Genomic DNA, 18,541 nt, shown 5'->3' with positions numbered 1-18,541 from the left:
TGCCCATTTAAAGTTGCATTTCTCCTGGAAAGAACAAAACGCATCGCTTTACCATAATATTGCATACAGCAGAAAAAAACATAAGTAAAAGCTTTACAAAGCTCTGACTTGACAAGTAGTCCTATCACTTACAAGGAGATTTTTAGAGGATAAGAAAATGTATTTTGACAAGGGGAACATCCTTGCCATTAGATCAATACAATTTCAGCAGTATAGGCTCATTAGTCATCATATACTGAACAAAAATATAAAACGCTACATGTAAAGTGTTGGTCCCATGTTTCATGAGCTGAAATAAAAGATCCTAAGAATGTCCATACGCATAAAAACATCCCTGTTAGTGAACATTTCTCCTTTGCCAAAATAATCCATAAACTTGACAGGTGTGGCATATCAAGAAATTGATTAAACAGCATGATCATTACACAAGTGCACCTTGTCCTGGGGACAATTAAAGGCCACTCTAAAATGTGTAGTTTTGTCACACAATACAATCCCCCGGGTTGAGGGAGCCTACAATTGGCATGCTGACTGCAGGAACGTCCACCAGAGCTGTTGCCAGAGAATGTCATGTTAATTTCTGTACCATAAACCACCTCCAACGTCGTTTTAGAGAATTTGTCAGTACGTCCAACTGGCCTCACAACCGCAGACCACTTGTAACCACGCCAGCCCAGGACCTCAACATCCGACTTCTTCACCTGCGGGATCATCGGAGACCAGCCACCTGGACAGCTGATGAAACTGAGGAGTATTTCTGTCTGTAATAAATCCATTTTGTGGGGGAAACCTCATTCTGATTGGCTGGGCCTGGCTCCCCATGGCCACGCCCCTGCTCATTCATGTGAAATCCATAGATTAGGGCCTAATGCATTTATTTCAATTGACTGATTTCCTTATATGAACTGTTGCATGTTGTGTTTACATTTTTGTTCAGTATAGTTAGTGGACAGTTTTAGCTAGAATACTTTGCAACAGTTCAGCCTGTGTGTCTGGGCATCACGATTGAGTCTTTATTGCACGTGAACAGCTCTCAGTGAGCGTCTGTTTCACACATCATCTGTGATGCAGCAGAAGGCAAGGATAAACCGCTTACACCACACGCCGCTCTAATAGCAGAGCATGTTAATGGGCCAAAGGAACACCAGAAAAACCACATCCTTTTACAAAAAAATGCTGGTACCAAAAAGGAAGGGAAAAAAAACAATTTGAAAGAGGTGAGGTGTAAAATCATAAATGAAATGTCACTCTTTCTTTCAGCATGTCCCTCAGACAGGCTGGCATTTCCCACACTGATTTCCCAACAGATGCCACAGCAGTAACTACACATCCCTGACAATCTTACAATCCAAGCTACAGTGCCTTCAGAAAGTATTCATATCCCTTGACTTGTTCCCAATGCGTGTTACAGGCTGAATTCAAAGTGTATTCAAATATTATTTGTTCCCCTTACCCATCTACAAAAAATACCCCATAATGACAGTGAAAACTTGTTTTTAGAAATGTTTGAAAATGTATTGAAACTGAAATACCTAATTTTCACAAGTCTTTACACCCCTGTGTCAATACATGTTAGAATAACTTTTGGCAGCAATTACAGGTGTAAGTCTTTCTGGGTAATACTCTAAGAGCTTTGCACACCTGGATGGTAAAATATTTGCCCATTATTCTTTATAAAAATTCTCTAAGCTCTGTCAAGTTTGTTATTGACCATAGCTAGACAGTCATTTTCAAGTCTTACTAAAGATTTTCAAGCGGATTTAAGAAAAAACTAACTAGGCCACTCAGGAACATTCAATGTGGTCTTGGTAAGTAACTCCAGTGTATTTGTGTATTAGGCCTTGTGCTTTAGGTTATTGACCTCGTGAAAGGTGCATGTGTCTCCAAGTGTCTGGTGGAAAGCAGAAGGTTTTCCTCTAGGAATTTGCTTGTGCTTCGCTCGATTCAGTTTATTTTTATCCTAAATAACTACCTAGTCCATGATGATGAAAAGCATACCCATAGCACGATGCAGCCACTACCATGCTTGAAAATATGAGGATGATGTGTTGGGTTGTGTTGGATTTGCCCCAAACATAGCATTTTGTATTCAGGACATAAAGTTAATTTCTTTGCCACATGTTTTGCAGTATTACTTTAGTGCCTTGTTGCAAACAGGATGCATGTTTTAGAATACTTTTATTCTGTACAGGATTCCTTCTTTTCACATTGTCTATTAGGTTAGTATTGTGGAGTAACTACAGAACCAGTCAAAAGTTTACACCTACTCAGTTGACATCAAGACGAAGGTTGACAGTGTTTTTCTTTGTTATCCATGCAACACATTATGTGATTGGTTAAGCATACTTTTACTCCTGAACTTATTTAGGCTTGCTATAACAAAGGGGTTGAATACTTATTGACTCAAGACAATTGAGCTTTTAATTTTTTTTAAACTTGTAAACATTTCTAAAAACATTAATCCACTTTGACATTATGGGGTACTGTGTGTAGGCCAGTGACTCAAAATCTGAATTTAATACATGTTTTATTCCAGCTGTAAAACCAACATTTTGAAAAAGTCAAGGAGTGTGAATACTTTCTGAAGGCACTGTATAACCTCTATCAACATTTTGTTTGAAATAGTGAGCTGCTGTTTAGTTTCAGCTACAATCCAACTGGACAGACAAGGCAGCAGCAATGGAAATAGCTCAAGAACTTGTGTATTTTCTAGTTCGGCAAGGTCTAAGTTATTTTGCCAACTAATGCTTTGGCTGAGTATAGAGAAAATGTAATATCTTTATAAAAAGCTGCAATGTGAGAGCAACACCTCCGATCCTGAATGATGAATCAGCGATGGAAAGGAAACCCTATGTATCAGCCGACAGTAATCTCACAGGACCCAAGCCTTCATCTCGTATCTCTGCGTTTCCTCCCTATGCTGCTGGATGTTGGCCACAGACACCATATCAGACGTATGTTGTACGTAAAGAGAGGTGGGGGGGCAATTACTTTATCTCAACAGATCAGGCGAGGGAAAGGAAATGTCTAATAACAAATAAATGTCAACCATTAGTCATCATACCAACATCCAGAATACACTGAAGAAACCTCAACATGATGGTGGGAAGTGCAAATAGACTCTGGAGAATACAGATTAGGCTGGTTTGTTCAAGGCAACCATTTTAGCGCTGACATGTATTCATTTTTTTTAAAAAGACTTCCTCAGACTAAATAAATAAGACTGGGCTAGCAAAGGCAGGGAAGTGAAAGCAAAGCAGAAGTTAAAACGAGCTGGGGATAATTGGTGGCTTATTATTGAGGAAATACATTTTTCTCTTCTGACTCCAAGTAAAACATGTTTGAAGTCTGAGAGTAGGGGATGGTGCTTTCAGAAGTCTTGGCGCGGTCCCAGCAGGTGGGCAGGAGAAGGCTGAGAGCAGCAGGGAGGGAGACGGCGAGACACCAGCCAGGGAAGTCCAGAGAGACCATACCCACTGGGCACAGACGTCAATTCAACGTTGGTTGAACGTCATTTATTTTAAACAACCAGTGTGTGCCCAATATCTGGGGCAGGAGCTTTTTTGTATTTTTTTATTTAACCTTTATTTAACTTGGCAAGTCAGTTCAGAACACATTTTTATTTACAATGATGGCCTACCGGGGAACAGTGGGTTGTTCAGGTGCAAAACCATAGATTTATATCTAGTCAGCTCTGGGATTCGATCCAGCACCCTTTCGGTTACTGGTCCAATACTCTAACCACTAGGCTACCTGTCGCCTGGGCTGGGACACATGCCTGGATGAAACTGTTACTGTATGTCTCTGGACCTAGTTAAACACACATTTTCAAATAATTATGCACACGTCACTGTATTTCACATTAGGGACACGCACATTTGTCCTCCAGTGCTGTTGAGGCTGTAAGGGGTGAAAGAAGGGTCGTACGAACAAACACATCGGAAAGGGTTGATTAGAGGTGTCTGTTTTAGAGGTCGACCGATTATTCGGAATGGCCGATTAATTGGGGCCGATTTCAAGTTTTCATAACAAATCAGAAATCGGTATTTTTGGACGCCGATTTTGCCGATTAAAAAAATAAATAAATTATACCATTATTTAACTAGGTAAGTCAGTTAAGAACACATTCTTATTTTCAATGACGGCCTAGGAACGGTGGGTTAACTGCCTTGTTCAGTGGCAGAACAACAGATTTTCACCTTGTCAGTTCGGGTGATCCAATCTTGCAACTTTACAGTTAACTAGTCCAACGCAATAATGACCTGCCTCTCTCTCGTTGCACTCCACAAGGAGACTGCCTGTTACGCGAATGCAGTAAGCCAAGGTAAGTTGCTAGCTAGCATTAAACTTATCTTATAAAAAACAATCAATCATAATCACTAGTTAACTATACATGGTTGATGATATTACTAAATATTATCTAGCGTGTCCTGCATTGCATATAATCTGACTGAGCATACAGCTATCTAAGTATCTGAATGAGCGGTGGTAGGCAGAATCAGGAGCGTAAACATTCATTCAAACAGCACTTTCGTGCGTTTTGCCAGCAGCTCTTCGTTGTGCGTCAAGCATTGCGCTGTTTATGACTTCAAGCCTATCAACTCCCAAGATGAGGCTGGTGTAACCGAAGTGAAATGGCTATCTAGTTAGCGCGCGCTAATAGCGTTTCAAACGTCACTCGCTCTGAGCCTTCTCGTAGTTGTTCCCCTTGCTCTGCATGAGTAATGCTGCTTCGATGGTGGCTGTTGTTGTGTTCCTGGTTTGTGCCCAGGGAGGAGCGAGAAGAGGGACGGAAGCTATACTGTTACACTGCCAATACTAATGTGCCTATAAGAACATCCAATAGTCAAAAGGTTAATGAAATACAAATGGTATAGAGGGAAATAGTCCTATAATTCCTACAACCTAAAACTTCTTACCTGGGAATATTGAAGACTCATGTTAAAAGGAACAACCAGCTTTCATATGTTCTGAACAAGGAACTGAAATGTTAGCTTTCTTACATAGCACATATTGCACTTTTACTTTCTTCTCCAACACTTTGTTTGTGCATTATTTAAAACAAATTGAACATGTTTCATTATTTACTTGAGGCTAAATTGATTTTATTGATGTATTATATTAAGTTAAAATAAGTGTTCATTCAGTATTTTTGTAATTGTAATTATTACAAAAAAAAATTAAATTTAAAAAAGAAAAAAGAAAAAAAATCAGCCGATTAATCGGTATCGGCTTTTTTGGGCCTCCAATAATCGGTATCGGTATTTGAAAAATCATAATCGGTCGACCTCTAGTCTGTTTCTCTTGTGAAACACCAGGCCCATCGTGGAAAGGCGGAGGCCTTTTCTGTTTGTTTTAACACAGTAAATGCAGTGGGAGCCTATAAATAACACTGGTTTCTGTCGGGATCCATGTTCTTATTTGGAACTAACGCGCTGTAGTTTTCCTGTCAAGATTAGTTTCTATTTCTGCCTTCTCATTTTGGGCTGAGAAAATAACAATGGAATTTTGTGGAAAGGCATTTTTTCTGGAAACTACCCCAAAATCCCCCACCCAAATTGCAAAATCAAATTTGATAACCCAATTATGGGCAAGTTATATTCTGTTTAGGCTCCCAGTCCACAATGATGATCATTTAAGGCAATGACTTAAATTAGCCTTTTTCTTACATACAGTCTATTTCTTTTTGAAAAATGAACAGCAATCGCAATCACAGTTCTGCAGTGAAACAACCTATTTAGAGATATGTAGCGGCAGCAATTGTCATGGTCACAGCAACGAGAATCCGCCACTGTACATGACAGGGCCAAGAGAGGCCTCTTCACAGAAGTATCTGTCTTGCCCCCACCCCTACCCTCCACACAACTGTGGAATTCATCATGCATAAAGGAGGGCTGTCAGCAGCATCTATTAGCCTAGTGCTTTCTCTGACAAGACAAACATGTTGGTCGTAAACCGTACATGGCCTGGCATTCACACTGTCAGTGTCACCCCTAACTCAAATACTCCAAGAATGCCAACACAGGTGTTGGATTTCCCAGCTACCACTTCGCTCTCCTGGGTGGAACGACAACATCGAAAGACAGTACAGAGGTCATCCTTCCATCCGCTGAACGTGACACTTGCTGCATGCTATTTGCCAAACTCATAACTTGGCTCTTAGCTACTGGAGACAGACAGGCAGCAGCTATTCCACAAATACCTAGGTGCCAGGCACTCTATTAAACGACCATTTCATGAGCATTCTCTTCCTGCTTCACCACATGCCTGGGTGGGTAGTGTCATGTTGTTAACATTAAACCACAGACACACAGATGCTGGGAATTCAGAGTGACAGAGAGCTCTATGGTATGTGGAGACACCATGCTCACCTGAGTGGCTGACATGACTGAGTGATTACTCATCACGACATCCTTCTCTCGGATTCACTGCCTCTCTCCCAAATACAGATATGAACACTCAATTGCACAAAGTGGACAAGCCATTCATGCTGAATGAAAGATAATAGGCAAGCATATCAGTTTACATATGCGTATCATTGATCCCACCGCAATCAGATTTGTTGTTATTGAACAACAAATGTAGCCTAAGCTAACATGTGCTAACAAGGCATTGGCTATTTTCTCTCGAGGTGTTAGCTAGCAAGTTAGAGTAGCTTCCCAAACACTGCTAACAGGGCAAAATCCTGACGAGAGATAACAGCTCAAGGGTAGTCCAAACTACGTAGAAACCCTGCAAGAACATTTGAGAGGTCGCAAATTCCCTTGCTGCAACTGTTGTGGCTATCACAATTACAGCTTAAGGCTTATTGTGATCACCACTCTGATTTGAGCAGAAGAGACCACAGCTGAGTAACCTGACCCTGGCTGGCACACTCACACACACCTCTCTCTCCTCCCAGTCCCTTCCTCTGTGGTTACAGGTTAGGGTTCATCTGATGTCTGCACTCTGCAATTTCTGTTTAGCCTACATTTTTTCTTTCAAATGCAGTTTTTATGCAGATTTAAGCTAATTCTGAGTCACTCAGGGCAAGGACTTAACTCAAACTTCCTAAAACGTTACTAATGGTGACTATAAGAGGCTAAATGCCTTGCTTACTTATTTTAGTTGGCCTACTTGAACAACTTAATCCAACCCTCATCTGTGAATGTGAATGTGAGAATTGAGCACGTCATTGGTGTAGAGAGAGTGCTGCAGCAGGCAGTCATGACAAGTAGAGTGTGAGCAGTTTCATGTGACATAGATGTAAATATCCATTCTAAATTTTGAAAGAGGGGAGCTCTAAAGATGCAACAACTAGCATTGGTAGCTAATATGACTAGGATTGTGTCTTTGCCTGATGAAAATAAAGTTGATTTGAAAACCAATAGAACAATAGAAAATGCTGGCTTCAATTACTTAAGTGTTTATAAAATAATTCCCTTAACATAGGCAAGCAGCTTGGTGAGAATGCAACAACTGTTGGCGCAATTATTAGAAAATGGTTCAAGATGACAGTCAATCACCCTCGGTCTGGGGCTCCATGCAAGATCTCACCTCTTGGGGCATCAATGATCATGAGGAAGGTGAGGGATCAGCCCAGAACTACACGGCAGGACCTGGTCAATGACCTGAAGAGAGCTGGGACCACAGTCTCAAAGAAAACCATTAGTAACACACTACGCCGTCATGGATTAAAATCCTGCAGCGCACGCAAGGTCCCCCTGCTCAAGCCAGTGCATGTCCAGGCCCATCTGAAGTTTGTTAATGACCATCTGGATGATCCAGAGGAAGAATGGGAAAAGGTCATGTGGTCTGATGAGACAAAAATAGAGCTTTTTGGTCTAAATTCCACTCGCTGTGTTTGGAGGGAGAAGAAGGATGAGTACAACCCCAAGAACACCATCCCAACCGTGGAGCATGGAGGTGGAAACATCATTCTTCGGGGATGCTTTTCTGCAAAGGGGGCAGGACGACTGCACCATATTGAGGGGAGGATGGGTGGGGCCATGTATCGCTAGATCTTGGCCAACAACCTCCTTCCCTAAGTAACAGCATTGAAGATGGGTCGTGGCTGGGTCTTCCAGCATGACAACGACCCAAAACACACAGCCAAGGCAACTAAGGAGTGGCTCCGTAAGATGCATCTCAAGGTCCTGGAGTGGCCTAGCCAGTCTCCAGACCTGAACCCAATAGAAGATCTTTGGAGGGAGCTGAAAGTCCGTATTGCCCATCGACAGCCCCGAAACCTGAAGGATCTGGAGAAGGTCTGCAAACCTGGTCAAGAACTACAGGAAACATATGATCTCTGTAATTGCAAACAAAGGTTTCTGTACCAAATATTAAGTTCTGCTTTTCTGATGTATCAAATACTTATGTCATGCAATAAAATGCAAATGAATTACTTTAAAATCATACAAATGTGATTTTCTGGATTTTTGTTTTAGATTCCATCTCTCACAGTTGAAGTGTACCTATGATCAAAATTACAGACCTCTACATGCTTTGTAAGTAGGAAAACCTGCAAAATCGGCAGTGGATCAAATACTTGTTCTCCCTACTGTATATAATAGAAATATCTTTGCATCGTGTACTATTTTGATTTTGTTAAATCAATGTAACTGTTGGGAGTTCAGATGTTTGACGGGTGACTAGATGCATTGTCATCAAATAAATATGATTCATTCATGACTATGGATATATTCTGAGTTAATATGGCTTTGAATCTGCCACACAACAAATCAACAAGTTAGTTTTGAATTGCTTAACAAAGTAGAGCAGTCTGACAATAGGAATTTAAAGAGATTTCACCTCGTTCATAAAGTTGGCAGAAATTATAAGGGATTAAATATAGACCTCCACCAGCTAAAGGAAGATCTGGTAAAATAAGGGTACTTTGCTAAAATAAGGGCCGGTAAACTTTCAGAGAAATTTCCTGAATTTTTTGGGAAATTTTACATGGGAAAGTTAAGCCCGGGAATTTTGGGAATTTTACTTAAGTTAGCTTATAACAGTGAACCACTTTTGTGGGATACACAAGGCAATTCTAGGTCTAGTGTCATATTTTGGTTAAACTATTCCCAATTCAATGGAAATGCAAACCTCTGCATGCACAGTGCATTGTTCCATCACATGAAAAGCTGATTCTTGCACACTAATGAGATGCTATTGGGCCCACACAACTACACTGGCTGAGCCAGGGACTACATGCTTTCTGATAGGTTTTGATTACAATACTGGGTGGGGTGAATATATTTTATATGACATACATTTTTTTTGTTAACTAGTAAATAGTAGCCTACAGCAAAGTGTGTTTAAATCATTTCTAACCTTTTAACAATTCCTGCTAGTTAGTTTTTGCTGCCATGTGTGTTTTAGCTTGCTTGAGCCTGCTAACTGAGTGTTAATTCACCTGTTTCCATACATGTTTCATTTTAAAACATTTATCTTACAAAGGAATTGTTTAATCTAACTGCTTAAATATTTATCTGTATAGGTTTTTTTTATTCATTTTTTTCTCATCTTTACAGGAAAATGCCACAAGCACTATCTGATGTGGAGACATTTCACTGCAGCTAATGTTGAAGGAAAAGCTATGTACATTTGCAAATACTGTGCCAAATCATGTGAAGAATGCAACAAAGATGCAAAATCATCTGGCCAAGTACATAAAGTTCCTGCAGCGCTCACAACAAGTAACCTCTGACAAAAGTCCCTCTACCTCTATTCGAGGTGTAAATGGTGAATCAGACACCTTATCAATAGCAACAGCTCATTGTCCTCCTGGAATCAGAAGTTTTTTTGGAACGTAGTTAGAGAAATGCTCTTGCTCGAGCTGTGTACAGTATGCAACTGGTTCACCTCTGATGCTCACAGGCAAGGTGTATTGGAAGAGATTTCTGAATGTTCTTCGCCCAGCATACACCCCTCCAACCAGATATGCTTTATCTACTCATTTGCGGGATGCAGAGTTCAACAGAGTTCAAGTGAAGGTCAAGCAAATCATAGAGAAAGCAGACTATTGCAATCTTCTCTGATGGGTGGTTGAATATTTGTGGGCAAGGAATAATTAACTACATCATCTCCACCCTTCAACCAGTATTTTACAAGAGCACAGACACAAGGGACAACAGACACACCAGTCTTTACATTGCAGATGAGCTGAAGGCAGTCATCAATGACCTTGGACCAGAGAAGATATTTGAACTGGTGACAAGAGAGCCAAGGAAATGGTTAGGTATGTGAAGGGTCATCAAGTTATAGCAGCAATCTACCTCACCCAAGAAAAGTGAGAAGAATAAGAGCACCACATTGAAGCTGCCCAGCAACACCCATTGGGGTGGTGGTGTTATCATGTTTCACAATCTCCTAGAGGGGAAGGTGTCTCTCCAAGAAATGTCCATATCACTGTCTGCCGATACAGAAAGCCCCATCAAGAGGATCCTCCTGGATGATGTATTTTGAGGGAAGTGGTAAGCAGCCTGAAACTCCTGAAACCTATAGCAGTAGCCAATGCACGGATTGAGGGAGACAATGCCATTCTGTCTGATGTTCAGACTGCTTGCAGATGTTAGAGAAGAAACATGTACTCCCCTGCCCACTTCACTGTTGCTCCAAGCAGAAACTGCAGTTCTGAAATACATCAAAATACGTGACAATGTCTGCCTGAAGCCCATATACCCCAAGTATGCTGACAAGAGCATCCTGTCTGGTGCAGAGATCCACAAGGCCTATGGTGTCATCACTACCTTGTCTCGCCACCGTGGCCTGGATGAGGGCAAGGTTCTCTGCAGTCTGGTGAAGTACACTTCCAAGCAAGGGCTTTGGGATGGAAATTAGACATGTTGGCACGGAAATTAGACATGTTGGCACAACTGCCATATTGCATCAGCCACCTGGTGGAAAGGACTTTGTGGGTCTGAGGCTCTTTCCCCGGTTGCCTCCATCCTCCAAATCCCAACAACATCAGTCGCCTCAGAGCGCAAATGGTCCCTGTTTGGGAACACACACACCAAAGCATACAACAGGCTGACCAATACAAGGGTTGAAAAATTGGTGGCCATCCGGGCAAATTAAGCTTTTTGAGCCTGACAACAAGCCATCCTCAACAAGGTTGGAAAGTAACAGTCAAGATGAAGCCTCAGAGTCTGATGTTCAAGAGGTGGACATTGAGGTCCTGGGAGAAGACATGGAAGCCTGAGAGGAAGACAACCAAAGCTTTAGTTTCTAGACTTTACAGATGTATGTTGAAAACTTATTTGGGAGATGCGATGGATCATTGGGGATCATTCAATATTCCATTTATTTTGTTGTTCAGTGAACTCATTCCACGTGAACTCATGTAATAATGGATCTGTGAGTCGGGAAGCAGGTGAACATTTAATAAAACAACAAAACCAGGAAGGAGACAATTCCATGTCTGGCTACACACCAGTACACAAAAATAATACCAACTGGTGAGTGAACATAAGAGAGTGACATAAAGGGGAGGAAATGATGATGGTAATGAAGTCCAGGTGTCAATAATAAATTATTAACAGGTGGGCGTAATGATGAGTGCCAGGTGTGCGTAATGATGAACGCCAGGACCAGTGGTTAGTATTCTGGTGGCATCGTACGCCGGAAGGGAGGAGCAGATGCAGAGTTCCTCTGTCCAGTTTCTGTGTTCTTTAGCACATCTTAATATTTTATTTGTATTGGCCAGTCTGAGATTCTAAGTAATTCTGCTTAGAAGGCCAGCATCCCGGAGTCGCTTCTTCACTGTTGACGTTGAGACTGGTATTTTGCAGGTACTTCTTAATGAAGCTGCCAGTTGAGGACTTGTGAGGCGTCTGTTTCTCAAACTAGACACTAAATGTACTTGTCCTCTTGCTCAGTTGTGCATCAGGGCCTCTCACTCCTCTTTCTATTCTGGTTTGAAAAGGTTTGAGCTGTTCTGTGAAGGGAGTAGTACACAGCGTTGTACGAAATCTTCAGTTACTTGGCAATTCCTCGCATGGAATAGCCTTCATTTCTCAGAACAAGTATAGACTGATGAGTTTCAGAAGAAAGTGCTATGTTTCTGGCCATTTTCAGCCTGTAATCGAACCCACAAATGCTGATGCTCCAGATACTCAACTAGTCTAAAAGCCAGTTTTATTGATTCTTTAATCAGAACAGTTTTCAGCTGTGCTAACATAATTGCAAAAGGGTTTTCTAATGATCAATTACCCTTTTAAAATTATCAACTTGGATTAGCTAACACAACATGCCATTGGAACACAGAAGTGATGGTTGCTGATAATGGGCCTCTGTACGCCTCGATATTAGATATTCCATAAAAATAAAAATTAAAAAAATGTTTCCAGCTACAATAGTCATTTACAACATTAACAATGTCTGCACTGTATTTCTGATCAATTTCATGTTATTATAATGGACAATTTAAAACTTTTTTCAAAAACAAGGACATTTCTAAATGTCCCCAAACTTTTGAATGGTAATGCATTTCCGTTAATTCCCATAAATTCCCACAGAAAGTTTCCACCTCTGAATATTCCACAAAATGTGCAACCCTAGTCGCTAATAATCATCTAGGTAGCTATTTAGCTAGCTAGCATGGTCAGCATGTGAAGCAGCACACTGTTTGTCCAGGTATTGCCTGTGTTGTTCAGCATTCAAAACTACTTGATGATCAATGACTGTCAACAGTTACATGCAGTTCGACACTGAGGAAGAGGACGCATCAGTTGTCACAAAATATTAGGTCTTTTCCGAAGGTGAAAAGAAAGTAATATGAGCAAAACAATTTAGTGAACAGGCGATTCTTAAGATTTTCTGACCGATGCGTGATACATTTGGATAGGTTTGGGGTCCCCCAGACCTTGCATTTGCATTTGAACCGGGGAGTGATGCGTATCAGTGAATCATTACATCTCTACCTATAGTACTATTAAAAAATATATATATTTATAAACAACAACATTTTTTTTTTTTTTTTTAAAGAGTCCATTTGGAGAAAAGAGAATGCATTTAAAAATGTATTTTCTACAGCTGACAGCTCTTTCTTCACTTGGACATTGAGCCTAGAAAATGCCCAGACTGGTCCTTGAGGACTCATAAAAATATAAAAAATGGCTGTTCTAGATGTTGTGTCAATGGGATAAAGGAGCTTGCTGTTAATTTAAGAGACAATACACAGCCCTTCATCGGCCTAAGCTTGGTGAGTGTCCGTTCGGTTAGTGCTCCTCCATGCATTCCTCTGTTAATTTCCCATAAGTGGGAAGGCCAGGCTCTCTCTTGCTCTCCCTGGCCTGCCATGGACTTAACTTACCCCGGCCCTGGCCCAGCCACAGCAGCTGGGGCTGTTTGGACAACCTGGTACAGGAAGTTCCGGAGAGGAGTTCTTCCTGTGGACCTCCAGGATCGAGACGGGTCATGGAGCCCAAGTGAGATCCTGGCATTATGTTGCAGTAAATGTACAGTACACTATTTGTAAAGGCATAGCTTGCAGTTAATGTATGACATTCAGATTCAGTCATTTGTTTCACCACTTCTGTTTCTTTAGTTAGTCTTAAACCACTGGATTAAAGCACCTCCATTGGCCTAGGGCCAATCACGTGTTTATTGTAGAGGACGAGCACAGTGGTAGTCAAAAAACAGTGGTGGTCAACTATATTGAAATGTGAACTGAATAGCACATGGTTATTCTGGCATTGACAGTGAAATGTCATTGAATCCAACCCTGGTGATCAGGAAGTCTTATCAGGCACCACTCTGCTGCTGTTCAGTCTGAAAGGTTGTTATTGATGCCGAGCAGGGAGCAGGTAATGTTGACAGGGCTGCCTGTCTCCTACCATGATAGCTGCGGGGAATGCCATCCAGTGCCAGTCCCATTCCATTCCATTCAATTATCTTTCTGTTTCAGAGTAATACAAAGCACATGTGGGGCTTCTGAACATGATGGGCTTGTGTCTGTCCAATTGAGTTTTCCATTCAGGCATTCAGGAAAAGTAGACAATCTGCAGAGTGAAGCTGTGCTCCTGCCTGGTTACAAAAGCAACAAGTCTCAACACGTGCTCCATTCCAAAGAAAGAACTGCAAAACATTCAGCACAAACACAACACCCCTTCGCCAATGATGATAGTAAATGTGGGAATAAAAAAAAACTGTTGCATGCGTTATGCAAAGAAGAGCAACTACCTACGCTGTGCCTGTGCTATAAACAGATGTCAGTGTTCCAGTTGCTGGTGGGAAGAAGAGCAACATGAAAGTAGAATATGCAGAGACTTGGGCCTAGGCCTATATGTTAGTGCTTTTCCATCATGAAAATAAGTTGAGCAAGCTGCACACTACAACAGACCAACCAACCATCTTTAGGGTAAATCCATTTGAATTTAATCACTTTATGACAGAATTCATTTTGATTTAATGTAATGACCATGTATGTTTGCCCATGGAAGAAGTGGTCAGAAAGTGTATTTTTTGACCTGAATGTCAAGGTGTTCAAAGTTGACCAATTTTGCATACCACCCCATACCATGAGACATCCATGTCTTCATCACCGGAAATGATAAACGGTTGAGTTTGATAACATTTAAAACCTTACGAACAGTGTTGTCAAACGAATGGTAATTCACATTCATGCCCCTAAACGTATTGACATTTTCATTACATGTGCTAAATTAAATGTCACATAAAACAGCAAACACTACCCCTGAGCCTCTCTGTGGTAAACATGTCAATAAATCTGTATAGCTCACATATACTTAGAGGCAATGCTAATGGTATATTTTAAAGGCTGAAGGGCCCACAGCCTTTCAGAGAATTGAGTGATATTAGGCTGCAGTAGTGAAGCTTTTAACAGTCAATGGTTAGACCATCGTTTTTATTTATTTCCAACAAGTGCTAGCCAATCATTTCCAAGAGGAAGGTTGGCAGCCATTGATTAAGCGAGCCAGACCAGATGATACAATGGGCTCTTCAGTCCATGCCCGCCCACAGATCAGTAACAGAGAGGCAGGGATGGAGGCAGCCTTGACTGAATCATGACATCCCTGAATTTCCGATTAAGAAGGTTTAATGTAATTAGCTAGAGTACAGTCAGTGTAGTGTACAGCCTGGCATGAGTAGCACAGCGATGCATCACCTTGGGGATTTTAGCAAACACTTTTCTCAGCCACGAGACGTAGGCACAAAAATCCAGAAAATCACATTGTATGATTTAAGTAATTAATTTGAATTGTATTGCATGACATATGTATTTGATCACCTACCAACCAGTAAGAATTCCGGCTCTCACAGACCTGTTAGTTTTTCTTTAAGAATCCCTCCTGTTCCCCACTCATTACCTGTATTAACTGCACCTGTTTGAACTCGTTACCTGTATAAAAGACACTTGTCCACCGTATTGAGGAGAGGATGGATGGATGGGGCCATGTATCGCGAGATCTTGACCAACAACCTCCTTCCCTCAGTAAGAGCATTGAAGATGTGTCGTGGCTGGGTCTTCCAGCATGACAACGACCCGAAACACACAGCCAGGGCAACTAAGGAGTGGCTCCGTAAGAAGCATCTCAAGGTCCTGGAGTAGCCTACCCAGTCTCCAGACCTGAACCCAATAGAAAATCTTTGGAAGGAGCTGAAAGTCCGTATTGCCCAGCGACAGCCCCGAAACCTGAAGGATCTGGAGAAAGTCTGTATGGAGGAGTGGGCCAAAATCCCTGCTGCAGCGTGTGCAAACCTGGTCAAGAACTACAGGAAACGTATGATCTCTGTAATTGCAAACAAAGGTTTCTGTACCAAATATTAAGTTCTGCTTTTCTGATGTATCAAATACTTATGTCATGCAATAAAATGTCAATTAATTACTTAAATCATACAATGTGATTTTCTGGGATTTTTGTTTTAGATTCCGTCTCTCACGGTTGAAGTGTACCTATGATAAAAATTACAGACCTCTACATGCTTTGTAAGTAGGAAAATTGGCAGTGTATCAAACACTTGTTCTCCCCACTGTAGGAGGTTGATTGACAGGGCTGCTGTGCACCTGTATGTTGCCAGCATTCTGATTGTCATCGGTTTATTTGGTCCTAGAATTAAAAATAACAAATTAAATCCCTTTCTGTGATTAACACGGTTTCTTAGCCAAATGCATGAGATGGAAGGCATATCATGGCATAAATCCTTTTGAGAGTTTAAGAGGAAGTTCCATGTTACCTCCAATCTTCTTCCATGTTAAACTTTACTGTGTAGGGGTGGGCAGTTGGTCCTTGTGCATTTTCTGTAAGAAGTTAAGGTCAGGAGGTGCTTTACCAACCCAACAGCCCTTTGCTGGCTTGCCAAGTAAGCAAAGGACCATTAACATGGCAGGTTTAAAGCCCCCTGGAGTATGTTACTGAGTAGACAAAAGGGCACCACAGGTCCCAGGGCAATGAATGACTCCAAGCCCAGTGGAAATAGCACTGACAGTCTCATAGGGCTTGAGGTAGCCTAGGTCTAGGTCATTGTGTTTTCAATGTTTCCCTTTCTCTTGCAACCTTTACCTGAAAGGGCTGTAGTAGAGGTGCCACCAACATTATTACTTCTGACATTGTCACCACTCAGTGGGCATTCAAGTGCGCTCACTTCATCTACGCCTATGTAATCCCATCAGCACAAAGAACACTGAGCAAGATGGACTGTGGTTAAAATAAACCAATATTTTTCCCTGCATGATCAAGTAAAAACAGCATGCAGCTGCCCAGGCCGCCGACACACTGCATTCCACCCACTTGCTAGTAGAGACTAGCTCCGGGAGGGCATGGAACAACAATGCCAGGGGAAGAATGTTCCATTTCACTGACAGCTCGTGTTTCATTGCCTTTATCGCGGTTTATGTGAACCAAATTAATCTTGGCATATGAGAATGAATGGGTCTGGCATCAATATGATTTAAAAAAATACTATAATTATGTTTGGGCGTTTGTAGACAATTTCTCAATGACAACGGTCCAAAATGTATAGACAAACCAAAACCATTGACTAGTTAGCTACGATTAAATGGAGGACTAGAGTTTTCAATACGACATACTGGTAACATTATGATATGAAGATCGTGCGTATGTAAGAAGGTTTCTGCTGCATGTGGCATTTTATTTATGTATTTTGCACTGACGATCATCTAACAAAGAGGCACTCCATTGCGCATGCAACGTTAATGTGTTATTAAACATGGCAAGGGTCCACTGCATGGATGCAAATTAATATCTACTGCTGTGATTGCAAAATACAATAAAATTATTGATCAGGGGGGTTGTTTACTGAATGTGGCTTTGCCGTTTACAACACACTTTATGACCACCGACCGTTCTCGGTCGGAACCATCTCGCTCTGCCTTCCATTCATCCGCTGCTCTCCCCTACCTGAGAAGGCTGGAAAGCGGGTGCGAAGCATTGTGACCACTGCTATTGCTGCCTCCACCAGTCCCCGATGATCCACTTCCACTTCCAGTCGATTGTCGTTTCCCAGATAGCAGCTTTTCCACGGCGGCAAGATTTCCTGTGCGCGCCGCCTCTAGGAGTTCCTGCTCCTTCCCCATCTCGGATCGAGAAGGGGGTCGGAGGATTTGGGAAAGAGGGGGTTGGAAAGCGGGAGAAAAAATCCTTTGCGGTCCTCTAATAATCTCACAGACGTACTTGTTCTTTCAACGCCGAAGAAAACGATGGTTCCCTCCACCGCTGGATCAGTCTCTCCAGCGTTACAATTTCACAGAATGTCTAATCCCCCACTGTGACTCCGGGGAAAACTTTAGTTAAGCACCACAGAGCCAAATGAAACTTCCTTCGCCCTGTCTCAAGCGCGCGTCACTTCCTTAAAACTGCCCCTATCTGACGACGTCGATTAATCAGTTTGTTCATAATCTTGCATTATTGTATTTAGTTGGTGATTATTGTATTCCATTATATTCTACTACCAATGTCGAAAAACATAATAATCATATTCCTACAACTATAAAAGCACATAATTCATCCAGAACATTTTTCAATGTACAAAATATATAAGTGCTGAAGTGCACAGTACATGGTCATTACATTTACATTTTTGTCATTTAGCAGACACTCTTATCCAGAGCGATTTACAGTTAGTGCATCCATCTTAAGATAGCTAGTTGGGACAACCACATATGACAGGCATAATAAGTACACGGGTTAGGGTTTGGTCGGGGTAGGCCGTCAATATAAATTAGAATTAGTTCTTAACTGACTTGCCTAGTCTAAAGGTTAAATAAATAAAACACCTCAATAAAGTAGCTATCAATAAAGTCAGCGCTAGAAAGGGCGGGGTGGTTCAAGGTGAGGAGGGGGATGATTTAAAATACTCTTTGAAGAGGTAGGGTTTCAGGTGCATTCAGAAGATGGACAGGGACTTTGCTGTCCTAGCTTTAGGGGAAGCTGGTTCCACCATTGGGTGGTCACGACAGAGATGAGCTTGGACTGGGCTGAGCTGCCCTCCCATAGGGGTGCAATAATAAAGGTAAAGAAATATGTTTTATTTTCACATACACTGGACAGGTGCAGGGAAATGTGCTGTTTTACATGGTCAG

The 18,541-nt window shown here is 41.6% G+C and overlaps 1 protein-coding gene across 7 annotated transcripts in view; it reads right to left on the bottom strand.

The window, feature by feature from the left end:
• LOC118360891 (ankyrin repeat and SAM domain-containing protein 1A-like) overlaps window positions 1–17,798 on the bottom strand; it is a 114,369-nt gene extending 96,571 nt beyond the window's left edge. For all 7 annotated transcript variants that reach the window (XM_035740428.2, XM_035740432.2, XM_035740433.2 and 4 more), the window contains exon 1: window positions 17,361–17,798. In XM_035740428.2, coding sequence (XP_035596321.1) covers window positions 17,361–17,536 — 176 coding nt within the window. In that variant the 5' untranslated portion in view covers window positions 17,537–17,798. The remainder of the gene's footprint in view (window positions 1–17,360) is intronic.
• Window positions 17,799–18,541: the final 743 nt, after the last annotated feature.

This window comes from Oncorhynchus keta, chromosome 28, assembly GCF_023373465.1.
Source record: "Oncorhynchus keta strain PuntledgeMale-10-30-2019 chromosome 28, Oket_V2, whole genome shotgun sequence".
NCBI classification, from domain to species: domain Eukaryota; kingdom Metazoa; phylum Chordata; class Actinopteri; order Salmoniformes; family Salmonidae; genus Oncorhynchus; species Oncorhynchus keta.
This window is presented reverse-complemented; position numbering and strand designations above follow the sequence as displayed.